General features: G+C 41.3%; 7 protein-coding genes across 11 annotated transcripts in view; 3 read left to right on the top strand and 4 right to left on the bottom strand.

The window, feature by feature from the left end:
- The window catches only part of rhbdl1 (rhomboid, veinlet-like 1 (Drosophila)), a 32,582-nt gene extending 30,204 nt beyond the window's left edge, over window positions 1–2,378 (top strand). The window contains exon 8 of the mRNA XM_026351113.1: window positions 329–2,378. Coding sequence (XP_026206898.1) covers window positions 329–600 — 272 coding nt within the window. The 3' untranslated portion in view covers window positions 601–2,378. The remainder of the gene's footprint in view (window positions 1–328) is intronic.
- A 3,380-nt stretch (window positions 2,379–5,758) lies between these two features.
- Window positions 5,759–8,332, bottom strand: zgc:112496 (uncharacterized protein LOC541336 homolog). Its single transcript, XM_026351132.1, has 6 exons — window positions 8,241–8,332; window positions 7,964–8,116; window positions 7,557–7,650; window positions 7,207–7,366; window positions 6,800–6,952; window positions 5,759–6,028 (listed from the first exon to the last, which is right to left on the bottom strand). The coding sequence occupies exons 2-6, from the start codon at window positions 8,086–8,088 to the stop codon at window positions 5,847–5,849; spliced, it is 714 nt and encodes a 237-aa protein (XP_026206917.1). The 5' UTR covers window positions 8,089–8,116; window positions 8,241–8,332; the 3' UTR covers window positions 5,759–5,846.
- Window positions 8,312–15,458, top strand: wdr24 (WD repeat domain 24). 5 transcript variants are annotated; one of them, XM_026351064.1, is made up of 11 exons: window positions 8,312–8,365; window positions 9,310–9,415; window positions 9,704–10,188; window positions 10,463–10,640; window positions 10,777–11,449; window positions 11,775–11,887; window positions 11,972–12,096; window positions 12,213–12,317; window positions 12,446–12,780; window positions 13,080–13,264; window positions 13,514–15,458. In XM_026351064.1, the coding sequence occupies exons 3-11, from the start codon at window positions 9,708–9,710 to the stop codon at window positions 13,680–13,682; spliced, it is 2,364 nt and encodes a 787-aa protein (XP_026206849.1). In that variant the 5' UTR covers window positions 8,312–8,365; window positions 9,310–9,415; window positions 9,704–9,707; the 3' UTR covers window positions 13,683–15,458. The 5 variants fall into 5 exon arrangements, with proteins under 5 accessions (XP_026206849.1, XP_026206846.1, XP_026206850.1 ...); XM_026351061.1 differs by having other exon boundaries at window positions 12,443–12,780; XM_026351063.1 differs by having other exon boundaries at window positions 8,333–8,365; window positions 9,340–9,415; window positions 12,443–12,780.
- Window positions 15,459–15,540: 82 nt separating this feature from the next.
- Window positions 15,541–20,326, bottom strand: anks3 (ankyrin repeat and sterile alpha motif domain containing 3). Its single transcript, XM_026351080.1, has 15 exons — window positions 19,710–20,326; window positions 19,427–19,625; window positions 19,080–19,201; window positions 18,918–18,999; window positions 18,667–18,784; window positions 18,416–18,565; window positions 18,097–18,222; window positions 17,914–17,987; window positions 17,653–17,814; window positions 17,439–17,563; window positions 17,212–17,353; window positions 16,806–17,079; window positions 16,661–16,732; window positions 16,476–16,567; window positions 15,541–16,396 (listed from the first exon to the last, which is right to left on the bottom strand). The coding sequence occupies exons 1-14, from the start codon at window positions 19,874–19,876 to the stop codon at window positions 16,485–16,487; spliced, it is 1,896 nt and encodes a 631-aa protein (XP_026206865.1). The 5' UTR covers window positions 19,877–20,326; the 3' UTR covers window positions 15,541–16,396; window positions 16,476–16,484.
- A 114-nt stretch (window positions 20,327–20,440) lies between these two features.
- On the bottom strand, window positions 20,441–22,573 carry c19h8orf33 (chromosome 19 C8orf33 homolog). Its single transcript, XM_026351118.1, has 5 exons — window positions 22,333–22,573; window positions 21,704–22,134; window positions 21,527–21,617; window positions 21,238–21,384; window positions 20,441–21,147 (listed from the first exon to the last, which is right to left on the bottom strand). Exons 1-5 carry the CDS (start codon window positions 22,364–22,366, stop codon window positions 20,933–20,935), a joined length of 918 nt encoding a protein of 305 aa, XP_026206903.1. The 5' UTR covers window positions 22,367–22,573; the 3' UTR covers window positions 20,441–20,932.
- A 1,103-nt stretch (window positions 22,574–23,676) lies between these two features.
- Window positions 23,677–25,609, top strand: h3f3d (H3 histone, family 3D). Its single transcript, XM_026351143.1, has 4 exons — window positions 23,677–23,771; window positions 24,528–24,671; window positions 24,924–25,077; window positions 25,179–25,609. The coding sequence occupies exons 2-4, from the start codon at window positions 24,544–24,546 to the stop codon at window positions 25,305–25,307; spliced, it is 411 nt and encodes a 136-aa protein (XP_026206928.1). The 5' UTR covers window positions 23,677–23,771; window positions 24,528–24,543; the 3' UTR covers window positions 25,308–25,609.
- Window positions 25,610–25,838: 229 nt separating this feature from the next.
- Window positions 25,839–27,368, bottom strand: c19h16orf91 (chromosome 19 C16orf91 homolog). The gene is made up of 2 exons (XM_026351141.1): window positions 27,146–27,368; window positions 25,839–26,403 (listed from the first exon to the last, which is right to left on the bottom strand). Exons 1-2 carry the CDS (start codon window positions 27,235–27,237, stop codon window positions 26,067–26,069), a joined length of 429 nt encoding a protein of 142 aa, XP_026206926.1. The 5' UTR covers window positions 27,238–27,368; the 3' UTR covers window positions 25,839–26,066.
- Window positions 27,369–27,432: the final 64 nt, after the last annotated feature.

Raw genomic sequence — 27,432 nt, 5'->3', positions numbered from 1 at the left:
TATGTTCATTTGCAAGACAGATAATTGTCTTAGCACAAAGGCAGGAAGCATGTCAAACATCTGGGTTTGTCCAGGAAACTAATTCTGCACGTGAACTTATATGAACTTGTCTAAGCTAACTAGCTGCTGGCTGTAGCATTGCAGTGTTAGTTTAGACATGAGAATGGTGTCAGATTGTTCACACCAACACCCCTGGAAGTGTATTTGTAAAAATGATTAGATTTTCTGGAAACACAGGTTTCTAGTCTCTAGTGGATACTTCCTCTTTGGTTAGGAGCAGATTTCTTCACATTGATTCTATTTGTTTTGTCTCTTCTATCCTCCTCAGTGAGTTCGGAGGTTGGCCGTGCAGTTTGGCTCCGCTTCTCGCCGCCGCTGCCCTCCTCGGGCCCCCAGCCCAGCTTCATGGCGCACCTGTCGGGGGCCGTGGTCGGTATCAGCATGGGGCTGCTGATCCTGCGCAGCTACGAAGAGAGCCTGCAGAAGCAGTGCTCCTGGTGGGTCATCGTCTTCTCCTTTATCACCTTCCTCCTCTTCGCTATCTTCTGGAACATCTTCGCCTATGAGCTGCTGGGGGTGCAGATCCCACCTCCTCCCTGATGACGGCCCCCCTTACACACCCTCCTTTACATACACTGACTGTTCCAAACACAGGTTCCCCCCTCAACCATAGTTAACTTTTCCCATTTTCTTGCAAGTTAGACCCAAATGAAATGATATGAAATCATTCAAAACTAAAATCGACCAAGAATTCTTTTTTACAGGTACTTTGCAAATCAAAGAAATATATCTCTTTTATTAAAGAGGGATTACAGTAGCAACAAATACAGGTGACAGTTCCTCAGATCCATTTTGAGGAACACTATATCTTTTTATAAACATTGAAGTCATCCACATTACCAGCGCTAAACTGTCAGTGAGCATTTAGCCATCGTTCTTTTTTTTTTAGAGGCTTTTTAAAAAAGATGTTGCATCAGTCATTTCTTTGAGTGCGTCTTTCATACACACGGAGACCTGAAGTAAGAGGAATCTAAGTTCATCCCTCCTGTGAAAAGGAATTAAAGGGAGTAGGAGCGTGTGCTGGAGAAATTAACTGTCTTTCATAAAGATCAGAGATCAGGATCAGCTGCAGCAACAGCCCTTAAACTTATAGGATTTCAGTGTTTTGCTTGAAAGCACATAGGCAGAATAGGCGCCTGAATCTGAGTCATTAGGCTGTGCAACAAATGACAGCTGAAGAGAATATTTACAGGAGAATTTCAGGAAGAGCATGTTTATCTCTTGGGGCAGCAATAAAACTAAAAACAGAGGCACCAATGAATTATGATATTTTTTACCTTCACCTCACTGACCTGCCGCAACTCGCACAGCTCACTGGTGCTTTTTGCGAAGCTCCTGGAACAATAAGAGAAAAAAAAACAACTAACAGGATGTTTTCTTCAAATTGAGTTTTAGTTTGTGATCTCTAGCCTGATGAAAAGTAAAAGGAAAATAAAAGCGTAATTCATTGCCCCAAATGCAAACGTAAAGAAATTTCCTTCTTGAAGCAGTTGCAGGTAGAATGGATGAAAAAGTTTTAAGTGTCCGATTTCACCTGGTTTCCGTTGTCTTCGAAGAGGTTAAAGGCGTCACTGTCATTTTCACTTTGTGTGGTCTTTCAAAATAAGAGGGCATCATTTTAAAATATAATTTTTCATAACATTATACCAACACTGTGGATACAGAAACATAGTTCACATATACAGACAGTACACGAAGATGAGGAGTCGAAGCTACTGCGTAACAGGAGTGGAAAGAAAAAGAATTATTTAAAAAATTGTGACTGTTGAAGTTTCTTGGACGTCGTCACTTCAGCAGATGAACTCCTGTTACTGTGTCAGACGTTAACCACCAACTTGCTAGGCGCACCTTGTAAAATATGCCATGTCATGCTCTGTGGCTCTCAGCGAGACACACACACACACACACACACACACACACACTCTCACTCACTCACTCACTCACACACTTCTCTTTGTCTTTGAGAGCAGCCACTGCCTGATTCTGTAGGTCAGCATAGACAAACTGAAGAGAAGAACAACACACACACACACACACACACTGGCCTCTGCCTGTTCTCGCTCTTACAGACTGAACTGGGGAGGGCGCAAACGAGTCATCACCTGACCTCTGACCTTCGCGTCCCACAGGGCATTGGGGTCTCTCTGTCAGGCCCAGTCTATACCTCAGTTTCTCATTCTTAGGGACTGTATACTTTTGTAAAGGAATGTACTTATAACAAAAAAAGAGTGTTATTAAGTTGTCCCCATTTTTCATTTGATAGTGGATGTGTATATTGTATGTTCATAACCAAGAGTATATTTATTTGTATTTTTTTTCTCTTTGGGGGAAAAAAGAACGGTTTCAAATGGTGCAAAGTTAATGCTATGATTATTTTTCTTCTGGTAACTCCTGTATGGCTCCTCTGAAAAATAGTCCATGAGGCAAAATACCCTGGTATGTTGACGACCACAGACGACTCAAGTGATTTTATAAATCTCTAGTGCTTTACAAAATAAGCCATAGAAAGAACTAATTCAAGAGGAAAAATACAGAGGAAACAGGATGTTTGGTATCTTCAGTCAACTTTTATTTTTCTCTGTGTTCAAACATCATTTGTTTGATGTGAGTATTCAAGGTGAGGTGAAAGAAGACAAATTGTGCAAGTACACGCCTGTAAAATCCTGGGCTTACATGTAGCTCGACTTATTTTTACAACTTGTTTCTCTGACCTGTTTGGATTCGATGCAGCTTAAATTTTCAAGTGCCCACATCCCCAAACTCTCCCCTTCAGTGTGTGGACGCCGTGCTGCGGTGCTTTTTGTGGCAAATAAATCATAGACAGGTCTTCTGTCATATATTATCTCCAGAGAGATTCAGGCTTTCGGAAAGCTGAGGCAAGGATTTACATTTAATCATGCTATGTTCCATTTTGTCAATCAATAATTCATTTGAATGTACACTGGCTGCCTGGGAAGAGAGAAAATATGCATTTGCCAATTTTGATAGCTGGACATAAATAGAGTTCTGAGCATTTGCTTCCACATGAAGCTGTCAGTAGTAACACAAGCCTGGGTGTTAAATGAGGGGAATCTGCATGAAATTGCCAGAATAAGCCATTTCCAGATACATTAAAAACAGAAATGATCAGCCGGCGTGTGGTAGGAATTAATGTATTATTGCTTAGGTTAGCAAAGATACACTGATAAATAATGCATACATACCCTATTAGCCTATAATGAAGATAAAGAAGATGCCTAAGAGGAGGTTAATGTGCCTCTTTAACTTCAGATTCATAGGAACCCAGAAGGGTTGTAAAAGGGCTAGTAAATGGCTATGGTTTTGTAGAACATTAACTGTGAATTTTACTCCTCCTGGAAGTAGGACTGAAATTGAAGGCTTCTCCCCCCAAAATCTCAAACGATGATACCGCTTGTGAAGAGTGAAATGTTCAGTGTTTATTATTAACACAAATCTCATCAGAGCAGACAGTAGCATCCTCGTCAGAAGGGAAAATGAGGAGCGCGTCTGTCCTTAACTAAAAGTTGGGGAGAAAAGGTTTCTGAAGAAGTTGACTTTTTCCTGAGCCTGTGCCAACCGCAGCACCTTTATAAGAAAAGTCACCTCCCATCTGATAAAAGCCTCTGCTACACTCAGACAGCAGCTCAGCTTAAAGGAGACGAGTGATAGAGGCCTGACTTTCATCCTCTGGCTTGACAGCATGTGACAGTTTTGGTTTTTGAGGGACAGCAGAAACGAGAGACAACAGCGGAGGCGCTCATCATCAAACCTCTACATGCTTCAACGTCATGTCATGCTCACACCCCCAGTGTCAGATTGTTACGTGGTTGTTGCAAGAATGCACCAGATCCCAAAGCCAGACCATAAACAGGATATCTTCCCTTAATTAACGAGTCTGACAGGCTGCATGATGTTGATTTAATTGCTGTCTCCAAGTGACATGTTTCTTTTGAGCAGTACAAGGGAGCAGCCTTTCAATAACATGTGATCCATCCGTTTGGTTAATCCACCTCGACCAGTTTTAATACTGCAGTGCGAACTCAACTTTTCTCTGACTGCTGTTTCTGTTTGAGCATAAATGGGCATTTTAATCTAATAATAATGTAGTTAACTAATTAGTTGACCCATTTTCTACTGCCACAGTCATCACCTCCCTATACCAATCCATTGTGCTGTTATGCCCAATGCCTTGTCACAGTAAAAAAGCCTAAGGCTGCTTTGCTGTTAGCTGTACGTTTCATCCTACACGCTCATGCACAGAATCCATAAATGAAAGACGCCACAGGGCAAACAAGCATAGCTGCTCTGAACTGCTGCTTGCCAACAAGCCGGCCGGGCTGCTTTTTCTTACTGTCTAGTGCTACTTACGTATGGGCACCTGTCACTGCAGGAGTGTGTAGGTAAAGGAGGCGACTGTAGCTTCAGAGGTGTATTTATAACACGAGTCGTCGGATGCTCACCAGTGCAGACACTCTGTTGGTTAACCTGAAATGCTGGGTTAGGGGTTCTCAAAGCTTCACACCAGTGTCCCCAAATGTACATTTGGCTTTAGTCCCATATGATCCTGGATGTTGGTGTGTAAACAGGGTCAGATTTTAAATTTAAACAAAAGTGACTGGCAGGTACACAAATTACCAAACAACTGTGCAGACGTTGAACTAAACGTGCATCTGTGAAAACTGTCCACAGTCCATCTACATAACTTCAATTTAAACTTAACACTTTATTGTATATGCCACTTTTTCAGGTGGATCATCACTGATTTTGTCTGCCACAGCTAGAAACAAGTCTGTCTTAGAGCACAGATGTACAGATCCACTGATGACAAAGTGGTTAACATAGATTTTTGTCTGAAGATGGGGGTGCATTTTTGGTTTGTAACATTTCTAAAGTCTTGGTTTCCCAGTTTTTCTTTTCACGTTCACAAATACTGCCTGAGCCACTTAAGGTCACGCAGATATCACAGGTGGTTTCTTAAGATGTGAGTCGTCTCCCTCCGACGGTTTCAAATCAAAAGCCGTCATATCTGTGCTGCTGTGGTAGTTTCTCTTGAGCTGCTTACTTGTATTGATAAAATGGTGCCAAGCTTACGAGGTTCAATCTCTAAGACCAGACAAGAGGTTGGACCAACACAGCGTTTACAAAAAGAAAAAGCAGAAGCTATTTTTCTCTTGGTCACAAGGAAACTAAAGGAAAACTAAATTTACATATGGATAATTTATATCAAAGTCCTCATTAATTATTTCACAATCTATTGTACTTTTTAAATGTTCTGAACGGAACCATTTTATATTGTATATATATGAATATATTTTGTTTTATTTTGTACTGTTCATTGTACTTTGCTTTAATTCAGAAATGATATAAATAAAGAACAATACTGTGGCAACATCCCACCGCTTTTTGTCAACTTGTTTGAACATTTATTGATTCCTTGATATTCATGGAAGTCTTAAATTCACCTTATAAAAGGAAAATGATTTCACTAACGATCATCATCATAATTCAGCCTGGATTTGGCATCGAGGCGAAGAGCATCCAGCTGTTTGAACTGCATTATACCAAACTTGAATATATTTGAAAATACAGTAAAGTTTCTTCATTTAATAATTTTTATTCACATGTAAAGGATAACCCATCTTAAAAATATGGTTGTAGATTTTTGTATTAACAAAAGAAGAAGAAAAAACAGCAAATCTTAAATGTTCAGATATAGGCTTTATTATTATGGAAAAATATACTTTAAAAACTATACTATACACAGTATATTAGAGTAGATGCAGTTTTCATTGTATTTTAAGTTTCTTTGTTGGTCTCTGGTCAGCGTCGGGGTGTGTGCACTCTTCTGCTCCACCACCGCCTTTAACTTCGATGTCCTTTAGAAGTGGGAGCTGCTGCTGTGCAGCTGTGGTCAACGCCCACAAACACAGCTCCAGCCTGTGGGGCGTCCAGTCCTGCTGGGGATCCACTGAAAGGTATCAGCACAGAATATCAAGGGGAAGTTTATTTGTACAGCACCATACGACAACAAGGCAAATCAAATATTTTATATAACTCATAAAAAGCACTGGAGCGCCATATGAATCTACACTGCGATATCAAGGGGACTCCTTCGGGATGTTATTGTTCCACAGTAGATTAGATGTGGATGTTTTTATGCCGAACACAAAAGTCTCTAATGATAAAGTGTCTTTTTATGATGATTAGTGTCAGTGTAAGTTGCATCAAACCTCGTTTTTGATATTGTAAAACAGAAAATTTCTTTTTGAGCCACATTGTAAAAAACACAAATACTGTAAATGGGATTTTTTAGTACCAAAAGTCTCGAGGGAATTTGTCTGTTTACTCTGTAACTTTAAAGGATACTGACTATTGAGCTTAGTTAGTCTGTTGAAGTTACTGATCCACCAGTAACAGATTCTTTTACTCATTCACCGCACTCAGGTGATCTCCAATTAACAAACTGTCTGAGCCAGTGATGATTTAGGTGATTTACTTGTAAGGAGTGGGTACTTATTATCAGTTATATAATATATTTATATTACTTTGTAGGGATTGTAGAGGCTGCTTTCGTCTTGACGTCACATACATGTTCTCAATCTTATATTGGAGCCAGCTTTAAAAGATCTGAACTATTCCTTTAACTTAAAGTTCAATTTTATGCTTTAATTTACAGATGTACTACAACACTGTAACAGCCTACAGTACTTTACCTCAAGTCTGCCCGTCATTGCCTCACCTTTGTTTAATTGTTCAGTTCGCTCAACCATCTTGCCCAGGTACAAAGTGTAGTGCTTGGCTGTGTACTGGATGGGCTTTAATCCCGGCACACTCTCCATGGCTTCATCAGACATGAATGCAGTTTGTTCTGGAGCTCCTACCGCCAACACAGCTGGAACGAAACCAACACTCAGACCCAAGCCAAGCTGCATGCAGCCATGAAGTACAAACAAACTACTGAAACAGAGAGCAGGGTGTCCCAGACACTGAGGCCACCAGTGTGAGCACTATTCTGTGCAGTCATTGAGAAGGTAGTCACTTTGTGCTCTCAGAGCATCACTGAGGGGGAATTCTTAAGCTTTTATCAATTAGCTGAGAGCAGACTCAGTATCATCATGAGAAACAGAACAGAAACTCTATGCTAACCCGAAGCTGTGGCTGGGCCGATGCCTTTAAGGGTGCTGAGCTCTGCGATTGCTGCTTGCACATCGGGCAGGAGGCTGAAGGCCTTTCTGGAGCATTTCTCCACAGTATCTTCACTGTTGGACGCCACCAGCTGCTGCAGCCTCGGCCTGAACTTCCCTCTCTGCAGAGAAGCACACGGCGCCACTCAAGGACACAGCTGATGCACTAAGAGCTGCTGGACTGTTAGTGCCACTTCACAGCTCTACTGTGTGTCTAAAGTAGGAATAACTGTCACAGTGTAACCAAATCTTTTGTGTGGGTGTGTTAGACTTTTCAGGATTATTATGATTTAGTGACTACACTCTACTTACAGTGAGCTTCCACTCCATCAGTTTCACGAGCTCTGACAGAGTGACATGTTTGTCAGGTCGACTTGACATCAGTGTGGGCAGCTCCTCTTGATACCTGGCCACAGATACACTCAGATCAGTAATCTAATGCCCAAAGGAACCCCAACCCTCTCAACTAAATTCATATAATACATCCCTACATATAAAACACATATACATATGCAGATGTTTTAGGCACTTTAGATGTTTAGATTCTTATTTTACCACACAATCCTATAAGATGTTTGTCCCTCAACAACTGTGCAGCATAACCCAAGGTCAAGAATGATTTGCACACACAGCATTGTATTTTTGCACAATTACTAGTCAAACAAAACTAAACTAATTAGGTTTTATTTAACTGTTACTGGGAAGAAAAAGGGGATTACCACTTGTCAAGGTTCAGCAGCTTTCCAGGTTTCTTGTTTCTGGCCTTGGCCTCCACCACTCCCCAGTATTTCTCATACACTCTCCTCCATGTGGCCGGATCCTCACAGGCAAACAGAGCACTCATAGCAGCTGCAGCAAGCTCACACCATCACCTGCAAACACATTGTGTCATTATATATCAGCTTCAACTGGATTACTCTGATTAAAACGACCGCTCGTTTCGTTTTGTTTGTGACCACTTAAAACAAAAACAAAACAAAGAAACTGATACATAACCTCTAGTAAACTCCTAAATGAACTGTAGTAACGTGATGCTTCCGTATTCAACATACGGGAATCTCGCGAGAGGACAGCTAAATACTACTTCCGGTACCGCAAGCACTGAGCAGCAGTTCAACAAGGTCTGTCCCTTAAAATACTTAATTATTTACTTTTCTTATGCACTGCTAGTAAATGCGATACATTTTTGACATACGTATAACTGTCTGACATACGTTTAAAACTTAGCTTTTGTCGTGTGCATTTTGTCTTTTCCAAAGTACTCGGAAGCTAGTTTAGCCAGTTAGCATTAGCATCACATTGCAGTCATGTTTATGTGCAGCTTCACTGTACTTTAATTTAGTTCTCTGCAGGCAACATACCTGCAGACAGGTGAGCGCCGTGAAGGAGCTCTGAAATATATAGCTGGGATTTAACCAAGCAGCAATGAATCCATTACAAATACGAAGAAGAAGGTTATTCACATTAAAAACTCAGTCTTGCAGAGTTTCAGTGTGGTATACACACGTGTTAAAGGTGAACTATATGACTATCTGACAGTATCAACAACTTGAAATTGGCCAAATTAAATTTCTCCAATAAAAGATCTTATTTTCGTTTTATGTGTAGCGATCTTGGTTGTTAGATTAGACTACTTATCAAGTGGAAAACAAAAACTAGTTTGGCCTAAACACACAGTAAAAGCATATCATATCTATCTGATGTCAACTTAAGTTCTTTATTTACCAGTTACACAGGTACATGACAGTTCGTGCAAGGTTTGTTTGTTTTTTAAAGGCACAAGACAAAAAGACAACCACACATAATATATAAAGTATAAAATATAAAAAAGGAAACTAATGTATAAAATAGGCAACTATATTCCAAGACGGGAAGAAAATATCCCAGAAAAAAAAGTGTACAGAAAAGAGGCCTGTGATTAAATATGTGTAAGTTGTATCATGAATTATTTTCAGTAGTATTCGTGAATATTATAGCTGTTGGATAAAGAGTGCAGAACTGATCATTTCTGACTGTTTTTGTTTTGTAGATGTAAAATATCTTTCTTAAATATAAACCCATTTAGGATGATTCACACATGCTAATCTCTCATTAGCAAGTTGGTTCTCATGGGAGCACATGAGGACTCTGTTCTGCTGCAGATATTAAAGGGACCAGCAGTTCTTTACCAAGTAAGTACTACAGTCATTTTTGTGACTGAAATGTTAAAATATATATAATACCTGTTTATTAATTTACAGTATTTGTTAGGCCATGCCACTCATTCTCCCTAACACCGAAGCCCTTATAAATCTAATATTTTATTTTCATATAGTGCCACCTTCTGGTACAATCATAAAACATTGTTGATGTCAGATGTCTTTTACTGGAGCAAGTGAATGTGTGGTCTGCTCAGTTATCTCTGTCACTTTCACTGTCTTCGATTGTGAGAATAAAATAATTCCTTTTTACTCCTTCAGGAACATGGAGAAGATGTCACGGGTTACAACAGCCCTCAGCAGCAATGCCATCATTGGCAGAACTATGTTCTGCCACCTGGACGCCCCTGCCAACGCCATCAGTGTATGTCGTGATGCCACGCAGGTGGTGGTTGCTGGTCGTAATATCTTCAAGATATACGCACTGGAGGAGGAGCAGTTTGTGGAGAAGCTGAACCTCCGTGTGGGTCGCAAACCCTCACTCAACTTTAGCTGTGCAGACGTCATGTGGCACCAGATGGAGGAAAACCTGCTGGCTACAGCTGCCACCAATGGGGCAGTGGTTACGTGGAACCTGGGAAAACCCTCTCGTAACAAGCAGGACCAGCTGTTTACTGAGCACAAACGCACAGTCAACAAGGTGTGCTTCCACCCCACCGAGGTTTACATGCTCCTTAGTGGCTCTCAGGATGGCTTCATGAAGTGTTTTGACCTGCGCAAGAAGGAGTCTGTCAGCACTTTCTCAGGTAGAGAATGTGATGATCAGCATTAGAATTGTAATTATTTCCATTAAACATTGATATCTGTAGCCAAATTCAGTGCAATGTTTATTTCTTAGGAGATAGAGTAAAAATTATTTTATAACTGTTTATAATTTTATTTTAGACTAATAACACAGAACTGTCTTCAGTTCTTTGTTATCAGTTCATGTAATGAAACTTTACTCATTTCACCCTCATATTTAATATGTAGTTGTTAATGGGAATAGTAATTAGCTTTTTTACCCTTCCTCTCTTGTAGGTCAGTCAGAGAGTGTAAGGGATGTCCAGTTCAGCATGAAGGATTATTTTACATTTGCTGCATCTTTTGAGAATGGTAATGTCCAACTGTGGGACATTAGGCGGCCGGACCGTTATGAACGAATGTTTACTGCCCACACTGGCCCCGTGTTCTGCTGTGACTGGCATCCTGATGACAGGTGAGAACACAAACTAAGTAAGAAGTCTCAGATTTTCCTCTGTAAGGTTGTTTATGTCACTGCAAGAGGTTTTCTAAACATAGAGTAGTTTCAGTTTTTATGCTTGTTAATGGCTTTCAACCCTTTCCTGTTATAGAGGCTGGCTGGCTACAGGTGGAAGGGACAAGATGGTGAAGGTGTGGGACATGACAACTAACCGAGCCAAGGAAATCTACTGTGTGCAGACTATTGCCTCAGTGGCACGGGTTAAGTGGCGTCCAGAGAGGAAATTTCATTTGGCCACGTGTTCTATGATGGTGGACCACAACATCTACGTGTGGGACGTTCGCAGACCTTTCATTCCCTTTGCCACCTTTGAAGAGCACAAGGATGTGACCACTGGTATCGTGTGGCGCCACCAACATGACCCTCATTTTCTGCTTTCTGGCTCGAAGGACAGTACGCTCTACCAACATATGTTTAAGGACGCCACTCGTCCCGTGGACAAGGCAAACCCTGAGGGTCTGTGCTTTGGACTGTTTGGGGATTTAGCCTTTGCAGCCAAGGAGAGTCTGATCAGCAGCGACTCCAACAGAAAGCCTTACCCCGGAGGTGACCGCCGCTACCCCATCTTCTTCTTCAAGAAGCCCGACCCAACAGAACAGTTTGCCAATGTGTCCAGTGCTCTTAGCGTCTTTGAGACAGACTTGGATAGTAACCGCATGGACTGGTTTGTAAAGACAGCACAACTCTACCTCCTCAGTGGGAAGCCTTTTGCTGAGCTGTGCGATCACAATGCTAAGGTGGCCCAGGAACTCAAAAGACCTCAGGTCAGACAGATCAACACATGAACAAATATGTGGTGTTTTGTTTTTATGTCTTAAAATGTCCCGTTTGGTTCCAAATAATGGTCCAAAACACATTATCACAGAACACAAAACACCAGCATATATTCACATATGAGAAGCTGCCATCACTTAATCTTTACCACTTTAGTAAAAACAAAACACTTTGGCAAAAATGACTAATTGTTTCTGCTTTGAACAAAACTTCTTTAATGCAGTACTGAAATTTTCCTTCACATTCTTTGCTCTTTCTTCCAGTTAAAGTTGGGTTTGTGTCAGTATTAATCTGACTTCTGTGTTTAATACAAAGGTTTCTACAACATGGACAATGCTGAGAATAATGTTCTCTGATCCAGCAAACCTCACAGCGCCTGGTCTAAACCACAACCTCAGTAAACTGGGCACCATGCCTTTGATGAACAGGTAAATGAGCTTGTCGGCAAGCGATTCCAATACAGTCATGAAAGTTATTCACATCCTCACATGTGATGCTCATGCGCATTTTAGTTTCAGCATGAAGGAGATGGGCTCAGGAATGGGCACAGAGAGCAGGCTGGAGCGAAGTAAAGGTGAGAGCAGACAGGACAACATCCACCTGGATCCCGGGAACTCGCACATCAGCAATAATGAAGGTGAGTGAGTCATTCAAACACTTAAAGCTAAAGGATCTCGATGTCCTCATTGTCCTGATTGTCTTTTTGAGATTTTTCCCTTGGATAAATAATCCATTCATTTAATTTCCTCTCAGAAAATGAGGAGACTGAGGGCAGTGAGGGCCAAGCTGAGTATATGTTCGGTGATGCTGAGCTAGATGACGATGACCTCTATTCCATGGAGCATGACAACCAAACAGGTCAGTCACAGTCCCATCTCTGAGGAAACTAAAGAGTTGCCTACGTCAGTACCTGCTATTTATAACCGCCTCCATACTCAGCACTCTTTTGTCTACTATTATCTCTGCTCCTTTTGTCATAAAAGAAGAGCAGGAGTACATGCTGCCCCAGGAGGCCTTCCAGCTGCGCCACGAGATCATGGATAACCCATCTGCTCCCGAGCACCTTCAACAAGACAAGGCCGACTCTCCACACGTCAGCGGCAATGAGGCAGAAGTCACTTGTCTGACACCCATTGAGTCCTTTTCCCTGATCTCCATTTCCCAGCCGCTGTACAACCCACACTTACCCGCCAGCTTCTTCTGCCCCATTGTGCGGGAGATGCTCAGCTACTACGCCGAGCAGGGCGATGTGCAGATGGCTGTGTCTGTGCTCATCGTCCTGGGAGAACGGATCCGAAAAGAGATTGATGACCTGACCCAGGTCAGATAAAAGAAACGGGCACTGGTGTCTTCCTGAGCGCAGCAGACAAGAGTGTTTGTGTTTCAGACACGCATGGATTATTTCCACAACAAAGTTTTTTTTAAATTAACATTAAATGAATGATCGCAGAGCGATTAATTGCATCTCAGCTAATTTCTGTGATACGGTTCATAAATGTCTGTTGTAAACGTACACACTACTAAAACAGCAAATTCCTAAAATTCCATCACAACATTTCAGTTTGACACACCCATTAAGACAAAATAGGACATTTTCAACAAGTTCTGTTTCCATTACAGGAACACTGGTACATGTCCTACATAGACCTGCTGCAGCGGTTCGAGTTATGGAACGTGTCCAATGAGGTCATCAAGTTGAGTACATGCAGCGCCATCACCTGCCTGAACCAGGCGTCTACAACACTGCACATCAACTGTAGCAACTGCAAACGGCCAATGAGCAACAAGGGCTGGATATGTGACAGGTATAAACACTGTATCCCCATTAATCTTAATGTTTACTTGACGTTAAGTCTTAGTATGAGGTTCTGACCAGCACTCGGCTAATGTAGATTAGCATAAGAAATGGGAACAGGTGAAAACAGTTAATCTGACTCTGTCCAAACAAATGATCATGTCATGTTGTCTTTGTTTAATTTATAACAATATGTAAAAAGGAGAGTTCAGAGTTCCTGTGTGTTCGCTCTGACAAGCACCCTCCATCTCCTCTCTAGGTGCCACCAGTGCGCCAGTATATGTGCAGTGTGCCACCATGTGGTGAAGGGTCTGTTTGTGTGGTGTCAGGGCTGCAGCCACGGTGGACATCTGGAGCACATAATGAACTGGCTGAAAAGCAGTGCACACTGTCCCGCAGGCTGCGGCCACCAGTGTGAGTACACCTGAGCTTTATCACAACCACTGTTCACACAGCTGGTCCCCTGTATGAGTGAGAATCAGTCCTCACTCGGCCCTCGATCACACACCACACACAAACGAGATGTTCTCGTTCCTCCACGTGGGCTGGTCAGAGATACCGAGTCTAAAGGAGGAAGGCGTTTCTACAGTATGTGCTGTCCTGGACAGCCTCGAGCAAGTACAATCACGCGTGAGGTTATATCTGCATTTGAATTAGTTTGTGAACCATTGTCGAATTTACAGTTTAAGCAGATGTTACAAAAGAAAAACAAACATTTAAATTTAAAGAGTTTTTGTGAATTTTCTGCATTTTACATAGTTTTTAACCTCCTTGGTAAAACCCTAAGAGTTGTACATGAAGATTTTTGCTAATCTTAAATGTTAATGTTTGTACATAAAGGTTGAGTCTTATTTTGAAGGACTGTAAATAATGTGGAACTAATTTATATGAGAACTAGCTCTCTACTCAAGCAATACATTAAACCAGTACATACTGAAGTGAGGCTTTTACTTGCTTTTAGTCATCTCTTCCTGAAGTGTTCACATCATTCACATGTATACAAAGCTTTTCAAATTAATTAAGGAACCCGGTACATCAAGTCCCAGTGGAGCAGTGTGGGTAAAAAGTCTTTAAAGGCACATTAATGAGAGTACTTTACTTCCCCCAACCGCAGTTTACACTCACAGGCTGAGAAATCCCAAATGGCAGCCTGCCAGCATCTCTAGCTTCTAGTCCACTAGCCAGACATGATGTGTGCTACTCAGTCATTTTTGTCATAGTCTGTGTGTCTTTCGCCACTGGTGCAACACACAACAAATAAGTGTAGAAGCCCACAGAGCCGACGTCTGTGCCGATAAACCTCAACAGAACAGCTTTGTTTTGGGTGAAATGTTTATTGTTAACATCCTGTACTGTGCAGCCTGCTGGCATCTGGTTGGAGGATTTTACAATTTAGTTGTCAGTTTTACTGGCAGCCTTTCACGAGATGAGTGAATTGCAACAGAGAGATGCCAAATATTTTATCAGTTCAATGTCAACGCTTAACACTTATCGTGTTTATCTGGGCACAGTCTGGACACCGCTCAGCATCACAAGTGTTTGTCTTCCACTCCCGTCAGGCGTCAAGTGTGTAAATCATCAGCACAGCATCACTACAGATGATAATCTTCTGCTCTTTGACCTCGTTTACTGGATACTCGACTTGGTTTTAGTGACATTGTACCCTTTCTGGATTCTGATACATCAAAAGGAAACCTACAAACATTTTAAAATGAATAAAGGTTAAAGGGTATCATCATCACATCATTGTGGCACTGACTGCCCAGCACAGGTGGCTACTAAAAGCACAAGAAAGAAGAGATCAGGAGTAGATCAGCAGTTTATAACAATAATCCACCTTTTCCCCTTCATCAGTATTGTAGTAAAGTGCTCAATATTTCTGCTGTAACTGGATCAGCTGCTCGACCAAACTCAGCCAGCATCTAGATTGTGCCAGGTTGTTACTAAACAGCAGGTGTCATCAATCTACTGCCAAGGATTTTCAGATGTACTCCATATGAGGATATCCCAGTCAGTGCAACAGTTAGTAGGGGAACCACTGACACGAGGGATTGCACTGTTAGCAGATTAAATATTGACAACACTGACAGTGTAGAACTAATCAGAACCATCTGATTAGATCAAACATCCCAAAGGTCCTGGCCTTGTCTGGGAAATGCATTTTAAGTCATTTGACAAGCAGCATTCACAAATGTCTCCTCAGCTATAATACAAATATGAGCCAAAGAAAATGTTCTGCTTTTTATCTAATTACATATATCTGGTTTAAATTTGCTGAAAAGGCACTTTGAGGTAAAGTTTTTATTTAGGTTCAAATACAACCAACAATGTAAAACATCTGAAAGATCGGGGAGGACTTGAGCATCACAGGGGCCATGTTAAACAAACTACACATACAACTCAATTCATTACATAACTAACCACTTAATTACACCACTCAGTCAAACTAAACTGCTGTTTCAGTCCAAAACCAAAACTCTAATATCATATTAATCATTCATAATTCATGTCCACGGAGGAAAAATGGACTGAAAATAAAACAAACAAATCAAAATGAAAACAAAATCAAACTTAATGAACTGCAGTAAATAATCAACAGGACTTGTAAAGGTCTCAAAATAAATTCAGCAGGACATTTAAAAAAATATATACCAATAATTGATTTGGTTCAAAAGTATCACGCAGCAGAATGCATTTCACTTAAACAAACTACTACGCTGCTAATTTTAAGAAATGTGTCTCTTCATCGTAAACATCTCTTAAACCACGTTTCATAGAGAAGAAGGTACCGTTTTTTGGTAGCACTACAGTCTACAGCCATTGATTTACGATCAGAGTTCTTCCACCTCTCTGTGTGTTTTCCACAACCCAACTACAGGAGTCAGAACACACCAGCACAAGCGTATGAGGGTCAGGTACCCTTCCTGCCTGCTTGTCGTTTCCCCGCAGCCGCTGCCCTTGGCCTTGTCCGCATCTGGCGAGCACTGGTCCATCAGACGGTTCCAGAGGGGCAGCAGGTTGGCTGCTTCTCTCCCGAACAGCTCTGGTCCGGCAAGGCTGGCCCTGCCTTGGGCCTTTTTCCCATTTCAGTGAGATTGTTCAGGGTGGTTAGATCACCCTCCGTCAGATATTGGCAGAAGCCCTTCAGAAGACGAGGAAAGCAGGTTGTTTAATCTGTTTTAGCAGCCAGCACCTGCTGGGTCTTCACACTAAAGACTCACCTGTAAAGGTTAAGGTCGTTCCCAGCTATCGGAGACTTTTTCAGGAGCACTCAGCCGCCTCAGACTCTGAAGCACAGTCTGCAGAGTTCCTGCTGTTATGATGAAACAACCAGACACCAGCATTTGCATTAGACCCAACTGACGACACAAAGCCACTGTAATCACGGAGCATTACACCATCTTACCCAGTTCCTCTTCATAGGAATCCAGCTTCTTTATTAGTGCTACAACATTGGAGCGCGTCAGGCCCTCACCGGCTACAGAGACACAAAATCATTTTTGTGAATCACAAAATATAAAAGATGTAATCCAACGGCACAACAAACTCACCTGTAACACCAGCGTCACCTTTTGTTTTATCTTCCACACAATTATACGAGCTGCCATCCCGATCAGCAGTGAGACAGGAGAGAAGTTCAGTGCAGCAAGCTTGGGCCTTGGCCAGTGTGGCACTCATGTCCTGGGCCAGCCTGTGGTTCTCCACCAGCTCCGCCTGGACCCTCCTCCATGCCATCTTATCCTCCATCAGACAGCCCTCCATCACAGCACGAAGCTCCTTCTCCTGAGACACCTGGCTCTGCAGGCTCTCCACCTCCTCACAGCGCTACAACAGGGATAGTTATTCATTTAGATGTGTGTAAAATATTAACAAAAGTGAGAAATGTGTAAGTATTTGTATGGCAGTTACAAATACTGCTTATATATTTAATATAAGCAGTATTTGCTTTGTAGTTACCTTGTGTAGCTGAATGGCCATTTCCTGCATCTCAGCCTCAAGTTGGTCAGCATAAGCTTGTTCCAGTGCGTCACTGGGTGGTCGAGCGCTGCTGTGCCACCTTGCAATAGCGGAAGTCATTTTCCGCTTGGGTCCAAACAATCTGGGAAACATGAAAAAATATGTTTTTCCATTCTATAAGAAAAATAAAAACGTTCTGTGCAGATGAGAAGCCTGAAGTCTCTTACGTGATTCCTATTTCTTTGAGATCATTTTCAGTCAAGGTGAGAAAAATCTGCAGGTCAATGTCTTGCGCTTCAAGTAATGGGAGATACTTAGAGAAGCCAATTTGCTCCAAGAACTCTGCCAGATCCTAAAAAAGCAAAAATTAAAGGTCTGGTCAAGAACTAACGCCAGTCCAGAATAAACTGTACCAAAAACATTCAGGTGACACAGACGTGCCTTTGGACCAGTGTAGGAGGCTGGAGGAACAACATCCGAGTGTATCCTGCAGTTCCCTGTACCACTGTGACCTGCATCGTTGTTTCCATGACGGCTCTTTCCTTTAGAGTGGTGACCCTTATTTAATCTGCGAGAGCTGCTCTTTTTGCACTGGTCAGAGTCCTGGTGGACAAAGATACACATATCTGTCAGTGTAAGTTAAAAACATTTAGTGTTTGTGTCCAGAACAGTGGAATGTCTGTCTCAGTTAAGGCCAACCACCTGATGCAGGCCTTCACTGCTGCTACTGCTGCTTCTCATGGTGGGCATGTCATTGTCAAAGAATGGACTGTCATCTGTGGTGATATAAACAAAATATTAATTGCTTTGGCGGCCACTCAATGATGTCACCAATAATCAATGATCAAAGACATGTTTTAATTGTGCTTTGTATGCGTCCCTCACCTCTGCTGCTGTTGCTCTGACCATCCAGCTCATTGATAGGTGAGGTCACATCACGGTAGCAGATGCTCTCGCTCTGTTCACCAATATCACGGATGCTTGTGTAGCCTGGTGGCATGACGGTAGGCTCTGTAAGAAGACGAGAAACATTAACATGCTGCCTGTCCTTAATTTGATGTTCATAATTTCTGATAAAACCTGGTTTTAACCACGGTTTATAATCTTTTGTGTAATTCGACTCTAACAACCAGCCACACTCTTATCATCAACCAGTTAAACACACACAGACGGGTATATAATTGGATATTTCATGTGACACTACCACACTGTTTGCTGGTGCCTCCTACTCGGAACTTGGCAATGGCCTGAGGCCCATCATGGATGCTAATGCCTTTAGCTCGATTTCGACTTGGCCTTATCCTTGGAGACGCGCTGTCCGAGTCCTCGGAGGAGCTCAGGTCGTCAAAGTGTCCTGACAGGATGGATCCCACACAAACACGAAAAAAGTCAGACAACAACATGTGAATTCAATGTATTGTTGGTGTAAAAAAAAGTCTTTAATCTAGCTAATACCTGCTTTCAATCTTGGAGAACGTGAGTCTATGAGGCTGACAATCTTTGTATAGCCATACATCATTGCTAGGGCACGGGCAGTCTCTCCTTTAGCATTGCGGTCATCTACTTTAACTTTCTGTAAATTATTAAATCAAAACAGCATAAGACATCATCATCTCTGTGTGGACTGAGCATTGAGCTCCTTCATTTTCTATCAACACCTATGATAAGTGGTGTGCAAGCCTGTTTTTGGACTACGAACTACTCACATGATCAAGCAGGTACTGAACTATGATTTCATGTCTGGAAGCAGCAGCTTCCATCAGGGGAGTGAAACCAGACCCTGGCTCTCTGTGGGATGAAAGAAGAACACAAGAAAAACGGTCACAAAAAAAAAAGGTGTTGTGCAAGTAGCTGATGAAAACACTCACTTGACATTGGGATCAGCATTGTTATCCAGCAGAAATTTGACCATCTGCTGGTGGCCTGTGCTGGTGCAGTGAAACAGAGCGGTCCAGCCTCGAGAGTCCTTCAGCTCCAACTCTGCACCATGCTTTTGTGTTAAGAAAAACAACAACCATTACATCAGAAATTAAACACATAATCAAGAACAGAGCAAAACAACAGCACAAAAACTTACACTGGAATGTTTATTATTATTGACTGAGACTTGAAATGAGTTTAAGGAAGGTGAATCATTGGTATTCATCATTCAAAAATAACACCTGATTGAATTACCCAACACATGACATGTTACTATGACAGAGTCATTCTGTACCTGAAGCAGAAAGTAAGCAATACTTTCATTTCCACAGCTTGCTGCCAGCATCAGAGGCGTTAGTCCTTTGGCATTGGTAGCGTTCACACTCACACCAGCCTCCAGCAGGAGATTTGCAATGTTGTCATGGCCGATATAGGATGCATACATCAGCGGGGTCCATCCACCGATGTTCTTGCCATCTAGGTTCACTTCACGTCTGAAAACAAAAGACATCATAAAGGTGTGACACGTGGAGGACAGGTAGCCAAGTGGGGATACTGAAGGTGTTTGGACCCCCTACTTCTTGATGCACTCTGCCACCACGTCGTACTGCCCGATGGAGCAGGCGGTGTGCAGGTCAAGGGGCACATCCAGCTCCTCGGGTCGCACAAGGGAGTCCCCCAGCCACATGGAGAGGCTGGCACCGAGCTGCTCTGACTCACTAGCCTCGTCACTCAGTTCAGACATTTCTCCTCACTCGTCTCTCTACACACCTGAAAACGGAGGTGGCCCTAAAACCGAGCACCTTAAAACACTACAAAGACCTGCAGTCGCAAATCAGAGCTGCTTCAATTTGAAACAAAAAAAGTTACTGACTGTTGTGGGCTTTAGTTTGTGATGACCACATAAGCGATTTGGAGTATTTATAGCTTTCAACTTGACGATAATTTACCGCTAATTGAGACCGTTACTAGTTTTAGCTAACTCTATGTGTTTTTAGCTAACGCTAACTAGTTCAATGTTAGCATGGCAAATTAATCTCAACCGCATTAAAAAGCCTTTCACCCACAATGAACAAAGACAAACTAAACTGACGTATATTTCACACTGCAGAAAGTGTCATGAAATAAAAACTTACAAACAACAGCTAGTTCGTTTTCTTGGAGTCTAAAAGTTTTTTTTACCGTGTGTGTCACATTCAATTGGGCTCGTGTTGAACCTCGTCCCTCCCCTTCCTGTTTGGAAGATAATGCGGGACCTTTATCTAAAGCGCACACATGATTAAAATATATATACATCGCCAGTGTTTTGATGTGCTTTATTAAGGATAGCAGACTGCTTGAATAAGCAGAATTTTAAAAAATGGTTGTTTGTTTTAAAGAAAAAAGATTTACCACTCGCCCTAACACTAACAATTCTTCTAACTAAAGAAAAACATTGTGCTACAATAATGACACACTGCTTATGTAAGAAAGATGTATTATCAAAAGGTAGTATTTTGCTAAATGTTGATAATAATCTGGCATGCAAATTTCAAAACTGCTGCTGAAGAGGAAACGACATAAAATTCTAAAGGATGGTTAACAATGAATGGTATTATAAGACACATGATTAAAAGGTTCCAGTTCAAAAATATCTACAATTAACATGCCAACCTCATTTATAGTATTTTATGTCTTTTTCAGTCTGGGTTAATAACTTCTTTGTTATTTTCTTACAAATTTGTATTAAATAGAAGCAATTCAAACAGAAAATGTCCAGCACACAGCACAGACCAGACTCTCTAAGTACAGTCCAACATGATTAAACAAAATTGAAGTGAAACACTTCCTTTGATGGAGTAAAGACAAAAGCAGATGTCTTCTCCTGAGCCTGTGGTTTCAGGTCTGTGACCTTGGCTTCAGTCTGCTGCAGGTTCTCCTCTGCCGTCGGGGTCTGGGGTTTGACTTCGGCTTTCCGATGGAAAACAGACTTCTTTGCAGAATCTGACGCAACTTTAACCTGAGCTGATGAAATTTCTGTTGGGAACAGAGAAACCTGTCAATTAACGACACATCACTAGTTTTTATAGCTGCAGTTTAAATCAGTCCAATGCCAAATGTACTCACGGTTCTGAATGAGTTTGAACTGTCTGCTCTTCTCTTCTTCCATTTTCTTCCTATAGTCTCCGGCCATGACTCTCATCACCTGCCTCTTCTTGGCCAGTGGAGCTTTGGAACTATGTAGAGTCTTCAGGGCACGAGAGGCCTCCTCCTCTGCAGGAGCAAAATAATAACTGCATGTATTACCACATTGATCCTGTATTTGGACCTACTACAGACTCACTCCCCTGCGTTTAGAACTCATTTTAGTGTCAGGTGTAATTAGGTCAGATGTTGTTAAAGGTAAACACCATACTTTGTTTTGGCGTGGCCTTCTGGGACCTCATTCCCAGTTCCAGCTGTTCAATGCACCAGTCCAGCTGTCTGTTCAGCTGCTCTTCTGCACTCTGAAACACAGTCATATTCAACATCAAATCAAACAATCAAAAGACACCCACCACGATGAGTTTAAAGAAAAAAAATCCAAACTGACCAGCGCTGTGTCTTCACTCTCCTCTGGCTTCTGCTGTGGTTCACTGTTATCTGAGGCCTTTTTCTTTCCAGATTTCTTCTTCTTCTTCGCTTTAGATTGCACTGATGGTTCAGGTGGAGAGTTTAGATTTTCCTCTTGGACGCATTGTTGGCTGCTTGAAGAAGAAGAGTCTGGCGTCTCTGTTGTCTCCATGTCTTCTACTGGTGTAACAGGAGGGATGTGGAAGTTGAAGGCAAAAGCAGAGCCCTGTTTGGTAAATGATATCCGACTTGTGGCTGGCACAGTCCTGTCTGGTGGAGATGTTTTGTCCTGAAGTCCTGGAGAGTTGTCGGGGAAGAAATTGAACCTGAAGGTGTTGTCACTGCGAGTCCAGAGGGTCTTCTCACCTCGCTCTTCAACAGGAGTGGAGCTGTTTGACTTAGATTCAATATCTGTAGAATACAAACATAATACACACACAAACTTTACCATAACTTACTTTCAAGGGACCTGCACCGACTTTGAATCAACACCCAACCCCAACGATTTAAATCCACGTTTTGTGGCAAAAATTAGGCAATTTATAGACTCTTCTCACAAAAAAATATATTCAGCTTGTGCTACAAAGAACATATTAAATTATAATGTACCTATAAACAGCAGCCCCTGCTCGCTCATGCTCATTCGTCCAGTGCTGCAGATGTTCAGCTGAAATGCGCCTGTTCGACTCAACTGTACTTAAACTATATATAATTATACTTAACTCGACTCCTCAGAGATACTGACATGACCAGCGGAACGGGCAAAGGGCTCAGCCAACATTTGTAAATAGCACACTTTTGTATTCCTATTTTTCATAAATACATGTTGTTCGCTAACTTACCACCGGTGTCACTTCAGAATAGGTCCGTCAGGTAACGTTTTCGCAACGCTTGTAGTTCCGCTTGCTGGTTCCGAACATAGACTACATTGTGCATTGTTCATAGAATTCATTTCTAGCTGTAAAAACACGTTTTTAATATATTTTATTATTTGATAAGCTAAAAATGAAGTTATATAAACAACAAAATAATTAAATGAATGATGAGGATTCTCAGTCATCCAGGTGAAGTTATCATATCATGGAAACTGGACTTAAATGAAGTAAATAAAGGTTAAAATTGATAAATATATTTAATGTATTCATTTTCTTTCTGTCTGAAAACAATTAAGGCTTTTACAGTGTGTTATGTGAATGAATATATTATGGGAAACAAAACTATGAAAGTTGAAGTGAGAAGGCGTGAAGGCAGTGAATGTAAATACAGCTGCAGCCATTTAATCACTGTATGTTAATAAAGGTGGTTTTAGAGGAACAGGAAAGGAAACGAGCTGATTTTGTCACCAAGCTGTTGACTGACTGCTCTCTATATCAGCTTTCAGCTGTACCCTCCTCTGTATGACAGGGGCAAATGATCCGATTATATCCCTTTTAGGCTCTTTTTTAATGTTCTTAGTTATATTTTCTGGATTTGGTCAAATATAACTGTATGGCCTCTCACACTTAATGTATTATTTGTATGACAGGTGTTACACTGACTTGACCACGATGAAACTTCGTTTCAAATGTCCCCTGTATCAACATAGACTACAGCCTCTTCCTTTCATTCCTGATGTTACCAATTATACCAACTATAAATGCCACATGGCAGATTCGTTGCTCAATTGATCAGCATTGTTTCCCTTCCCTCCATCTAATGGTAAGAAACCACATTTTAAGAAGTAATTTTATAAATCATAAAAGAGAAAGAATTGAGAATATGTAGAATCAACAAGTGTGCGGACTAAGAAGAAGTAGTTCAAGGTTCATCGGTCCATAGATAAAAGTTGAAATAAAAGCACTTTGTTTCACTCTGCTTCAAATGCAGAGGCAATGAGCGTCCATGTTTCTCCACCAATCACATTCCGTCAGGATTTCAGTCTGGACCAATCCGATAGTGTCAGAGGCGGGACTCCTCTCAGCCTATAAATACCCCCTCCTGCGCCTGGAGGTGATCATAGTAAGCTCACACGCGAGAAGGAGACGCCGTTCCCGGAAAAATAAACAAAGGTATCTGTGAGAGTGTTTACTATCACTACTGATACTACTGGTTTCTGTATTTAGCGTCGATGGCGTTTAATAATTTGGTTTGCAGTGATTTCCAGGCCGTTCAGAAATGTTAACTGTGTTTTCGCCTCGCTTGAATCGCCAGTTGGCAACAAAACGATGCGCGCCATAGCCGTTTGGCTAACTGTTAACGCTAGCTAACTTTACACTAAGGTGCTCTGAAAAAAACACCTGTCACTATGAAACATGCTTTACAGTGAAATATGCAGCTCATTCCTTAGTTGTGTGATACTACATAACATCAATTGATCGATTTTAGTGTTGTTTTATTATTGGTATTAACCTCTGATAGCTAGCTGGCGCCATTTTGCAAACACGGTAGCTTTAAATTCGCTCGCTAACGACCAGAAGAAACGTGTGTCTCTCTTGTAGCTTAATGGTGGCGGGGTTTGTACACTTGTTTTTAATTTCAACAATCTATGTATGTTCAGGAATTATTCCTTATCTGTTTACCAAAAAGCACGCCAGACTGTTTCTTTTACTGTTGCATATCTTTCCTACGAACTCTTAGTTAAAGATCAGCTAATAATAACGTGGGTAGTTATATATCGTTTATTGCAGTTGTGTGACCTGTAGATGTCATTTGGTGATGGGGGGGTTTTCCGAGGCTGTGGTTCGCAACAGTTCATCATTCTGGGACAGGAAGTGGAAGAGATTAATTGCTGATCGCGTCTTTTGTTTGTTTTTTATATTTACCAGCAGGTAAAGTAGCGATATGGCTCGTACCAAGCAGACTGCTCGTAAATCCACCGGAGGAAAGGCGCCCAGGAAGCAGCTGGCCACTAAAGCTGCCAGGAAAAGTGCGCCATCCACCGGTGGAGTGAAGAAACCCCACAGATACAGGTACAGATACTTCCCAACGTGGAGTAAATTAAAGAATTTAGACTTTTTTTGATTAAGGGAGATGATGTATTGTTTGAGTTTAATTCTGGATTAGAATCTATAGAGGTCAAAACACAAGTTCTGGCTTTAGTCACTCATGTTGTTATGGGTTATTGACCAAAACAATGTAAGTGTCTGCTCTTAAGATGGCATGTATTGCTGATTCACTAATATATTAATAATGGGGTTATTGACTGTATCATATCTTTGTAGGCCTGGTACTGTTGCCCTGCGTGAGATCCGTAGGTATCAGAAGTCCACTGAGCTGCTCATCAGGAAGCTGCCTTTCCAGCGTCTTGTCAGGGAAATCGCCCAAGATTTCAAGACGGATCTGCGTTTCCAGAGTGCAGCCATTGGCGCTCTACAGGTAAGATGGTTTAATTTTTTTTTTTCATGTGTAAATGGAAGTAATTTTTCCTGTGCTGTATTATCAGGCATGGATTTAACTTGATGTCTCTTCTCATGTAGGAAGCCAGTGAGGCATACTTGGTTGGCCTTTTTGAGGATACCAACCTGTGTGCCATCCATGCAAAGAGGGTTACCATCATGCCCAAGGACATTCAGCTGGCCAGGCGAATTAGGGGAGAGCGTGCATAGATGACTGGATTTTAACTTTTTAGTGGGAGGGGGGGTGGGACTGGGGGTTTGCTTTGTAAATCTTGAACTATTACCAGCATGTGTACCATTGGATTTGTTTGTAGTTTGAGGCAAATTTTCTCATTTCACTCTTAATTTTTCTGAAACTGTCCACTTTACACTAGAGTAGAGATCTGTAAATGCTCCAATGAATATTCCACTGACCTTCTCAGGTTTTCAGTTGTATTTTAGAATCCATACCTTTTAATTCTGTGTGCATGTCAGAATTTCTTGTGCTGTAAATAAACTTTCTGCTACCTCAATTATCTGCATTTCAGTGTATGTTTTACACTTTCCTAACATATCCATTGTTTAAACACCATGCTTCAGTCTAATATCTCCTAGCAATAACAGGTTTTGTAGGTTAGTGTATATTCAGTTGTCAACTTCAGTATGCAACTCTGATTTTAAAAAGCAAGCTGAGTACTGAGACTTGTACTGTTAAGATGAACAGAACAGCAAGAAAGGTTTTACAAATTGCACTGCAGTTGATTGGCTCAAGGCATTTTAATCCACTTGATCTGGTACAGTTGTAATCTTGAAAAGGCCATGTGTATGTTAAACAATCCATATTTATTTTTTTATTCTGAGGAAAAAGACTACAGCAATGGACGGATTCATGACTCCAAATCCAACACTGTCAAAACAAATTAATGCCACAGTCTGCAACACATCCCACATTAAATACAGCCTGGATTATGTACAAAAGTTCCTCATTAGTTAACTTGGTTTATTTTTTGTTTCTGCTTCCTCTTCATCTGAAAGCAAACTTGGTAAATGCTCATGCAGCTGCATCTGCAGGTGTGTATCAATGTTTGTATTGTGTCTCAGTGTGCACCACAGGAGGAAGGCAGTGGCTAACAGGCTGATGGAAAGAACTTTCCACAAGGGCCGCTGAAACTCACTCCCCATGGAGCGGTCGACTTTCCAGGTCCGGTGACTGGCTTTACTGGTTGAGAACTTGATGGGCTTGTTATTGTTCTCTTCGCCATCTGTGGACTTCTTGGACCTGGCTGATCTCTGAGAGCTCAGAGCTAGGAGCCGCACACTATTAAATCTGTTGATAAAGAAAATCGGTGAAGACTTTGACTGTAGGGGAGGAAAGTAACTAAAACACTGCTAACAAAATTAACACAGTAATACTCAATGGGTACTTTCACCCAATATTGTTGTTTTGTAACTTTGGCCTATACATAAACCAATATTATGACTGATATAACATCACTATTATACAATCATCAAATGTAAGGATAGAACTATTTCGGTCATGGTATTGCCCTAAAGTCTAGCCGTTTGTTTTTAAGTATTGTTCACATCAATTTAAATTTAAATGTGTGTCTCCACAGCTGATCAGATATAATTTAGTGAAAATGTAGAGACAAATCCTGGAGGTGCATTGAGGAGAGTTTATAATAATACAAATGTTACTTAACATCGGAATCACACAGTTACCCTTTTTTATCCTTAATTTTCAGTCCTGTATAATTAATTTTAATAATTTATATTCACGATATCACAATATTTTCACACGCACACAGAAAGGCTCTAATAAGTATGAGTACACATAAATAAACACATTTGTTTGCATCTTGTACTAATATAACACCATGTGATATTTCCTTGTTAGAAAGACAAAATAATTTGCTGGTAGCTGGTATTATACGTTTTTTTTTTTTTTTGACGAACACCAGTAGCAGTTTGCACGTTTTTTAAAAATGATTTTGAATCATATTAAGTTAAATTTGTCACTTATCCTCATCTGCATGCTTTCCATTAGCCCATCCCGGATTTGTACTCACCTCACGGTCGGGGCAGCTTTATGGATTAATATCCCTCCACTTAAAGATACTCGTGTGAGACCGGCAAAAACTCGTCGTACTGTTAAAGACATTTCGGACAACTGATCATCTTACTGCACACAACACGTTAAGTCAATGAAACTGAAGGTTTTCTTCTCAAATGCTCTCTGGTTAGGTCATGTAACCATGCGTGTGCAACCTTGAATCTCTTCCGGTGCCGCTCTTTCTGACTTGAACGTTTGAACGTTCCGCTTACGTGTAGAGGGATGTCCTCAAATTTGTGAGGA

Source organism: Anabas testudineus, chromosome 19 (genome assembly GCF_900324465.2).
Source record: "Anabas testudineus chromosome 19, fAnaTes1.2, whole genome shotgun sequence".
NCBI classification, from domain to species: Eukaryota; Metazoa; Chordata; class Actinopteri; order Anabantiformes; family Anabantidae; genus Anabas; species Anabas testudineus.
Note: the sequence above shows the minus strand (reverse complement) of the source record. Positions and strands in the feature narration are given on the sequence as shown.

Bases quoted from the DNA above. Each gene is read 5' to 3' on its own strand.
- wdr24 (XM_026351061.1), top strand. From the start codon at position 9,708: ATGGAGAAGATGTCACGGGTTACAACAGCCCTCAGCAGCAATGCCATC. The intron at 10,641-10,776 runs GTGAGAACACAA...TTCCTGTTATAG, and splicing joins GACTGGCATCCTGATGACAG to AGGCTGGCTGGCTACAGGTG. The intron at 13,265-13,513 runs GTATAAACACTG...TCTCCTCTCTAG, and splicing joins AAGGGCTGGATATGTGACAG to GTGCCACCAGTGCGCCAGTA.
- c19h16orf91 (XM_026351141.1), bottom strand. From the start codon at position 27,237: ATGTCTTTAACAGTACGACGAGTTTTTGCCGGTCTCACACGAGTATCT. The intron at 26,404-27,145 runs GTGAGTACAAAT...CTTTATCAACAG, and splicing joins AAAGCTGCCCCGACCGTGAG to ATTTAATAGTGTGCGGCTCC.
- anks3 (XM_026351080.1), bottom strand. From the start codon at position 19,876: ATGTCTGAACTGAGTGACGAGGCTAGTGAGTCAGAGCAGCTCGGTGCC. The intron at 19,626-19,709 runs GTAGGGGGTCCA...TTTTGTTTTCAG, and splicing joins GTGGCAGAGTGCATCAAGAA to ACGTGAAGTGAACCTAGATG. The intron at 18,566-18,666 runs GTATTAGCTAGA...CCATCCTGTCAG, and splicing joins TTCTCCAAGATTGAAAGCAG to GACACTTTGACGACCTGAGC.
- zgc:112496 (XM_026351132.1), bottom strand. From the start codon at position 8,088: ATGAGTGCTCTGTTTGCCTGTGAGGATCCGGCCACATGGAGGAGAGTG. The intron at 7,651-7,963 runs GTAATCCCCTTT...ATCTGTGGCCAG, and splicing joins CTGCTGAACCTTGACAAGTG to GTATCAAGAGGAGCTGCCCA. The intron at 7,367-7,556 runs GTAAGTAGAGTG...GCTTCTCTGCAG, and splicing joins TGATGGAGTGGAAGCTCACT to AGAGGGAAGTTCAGGCCGAG.
- c19h8orf33 (XM_026351118.1), bottom strand. From the start codon at position 22,366: ATGAGCATGAGCGAGCAGGGGCTGCTGTTTATAG. The intron at 21,618-21,703 runs GTCAGTTTGGAT...ACTGTGTTTCAG, and splicing joins AGAGTGAAGACACAGCGCTG to AGTGCAGAAGAGCAGCTGAA. The intron at 21,148-21,237 runs GTGAGTACATTT...TGTTCCCAACAG, and splicing joins GTTCAAACTCATTCAGAACC to AAATTTCATCAGCTCAGGTT.
- h3f3d (XM_026351143.1), top strand. From the start codon at position 24,544: ATGGCTCGTACCAAGCAGACTGCTCGTAAATCCACCGGAGGAAAGGCG. The intron at 24,672-24,923 runs GTACAGATACTT...ATATCTTTGTAG, and splicing joins AAGAAACCCCACAGATACAG to GCCTGGTACTGTTGCCCTGC. The intron at 25,078-25,178 runs GTAAGATGGTTT...CTTCTCATGTAG, and splicing joins CAGCCATTGGCGCTCTACAG to GAAGCCAGTGAGGCATACTT.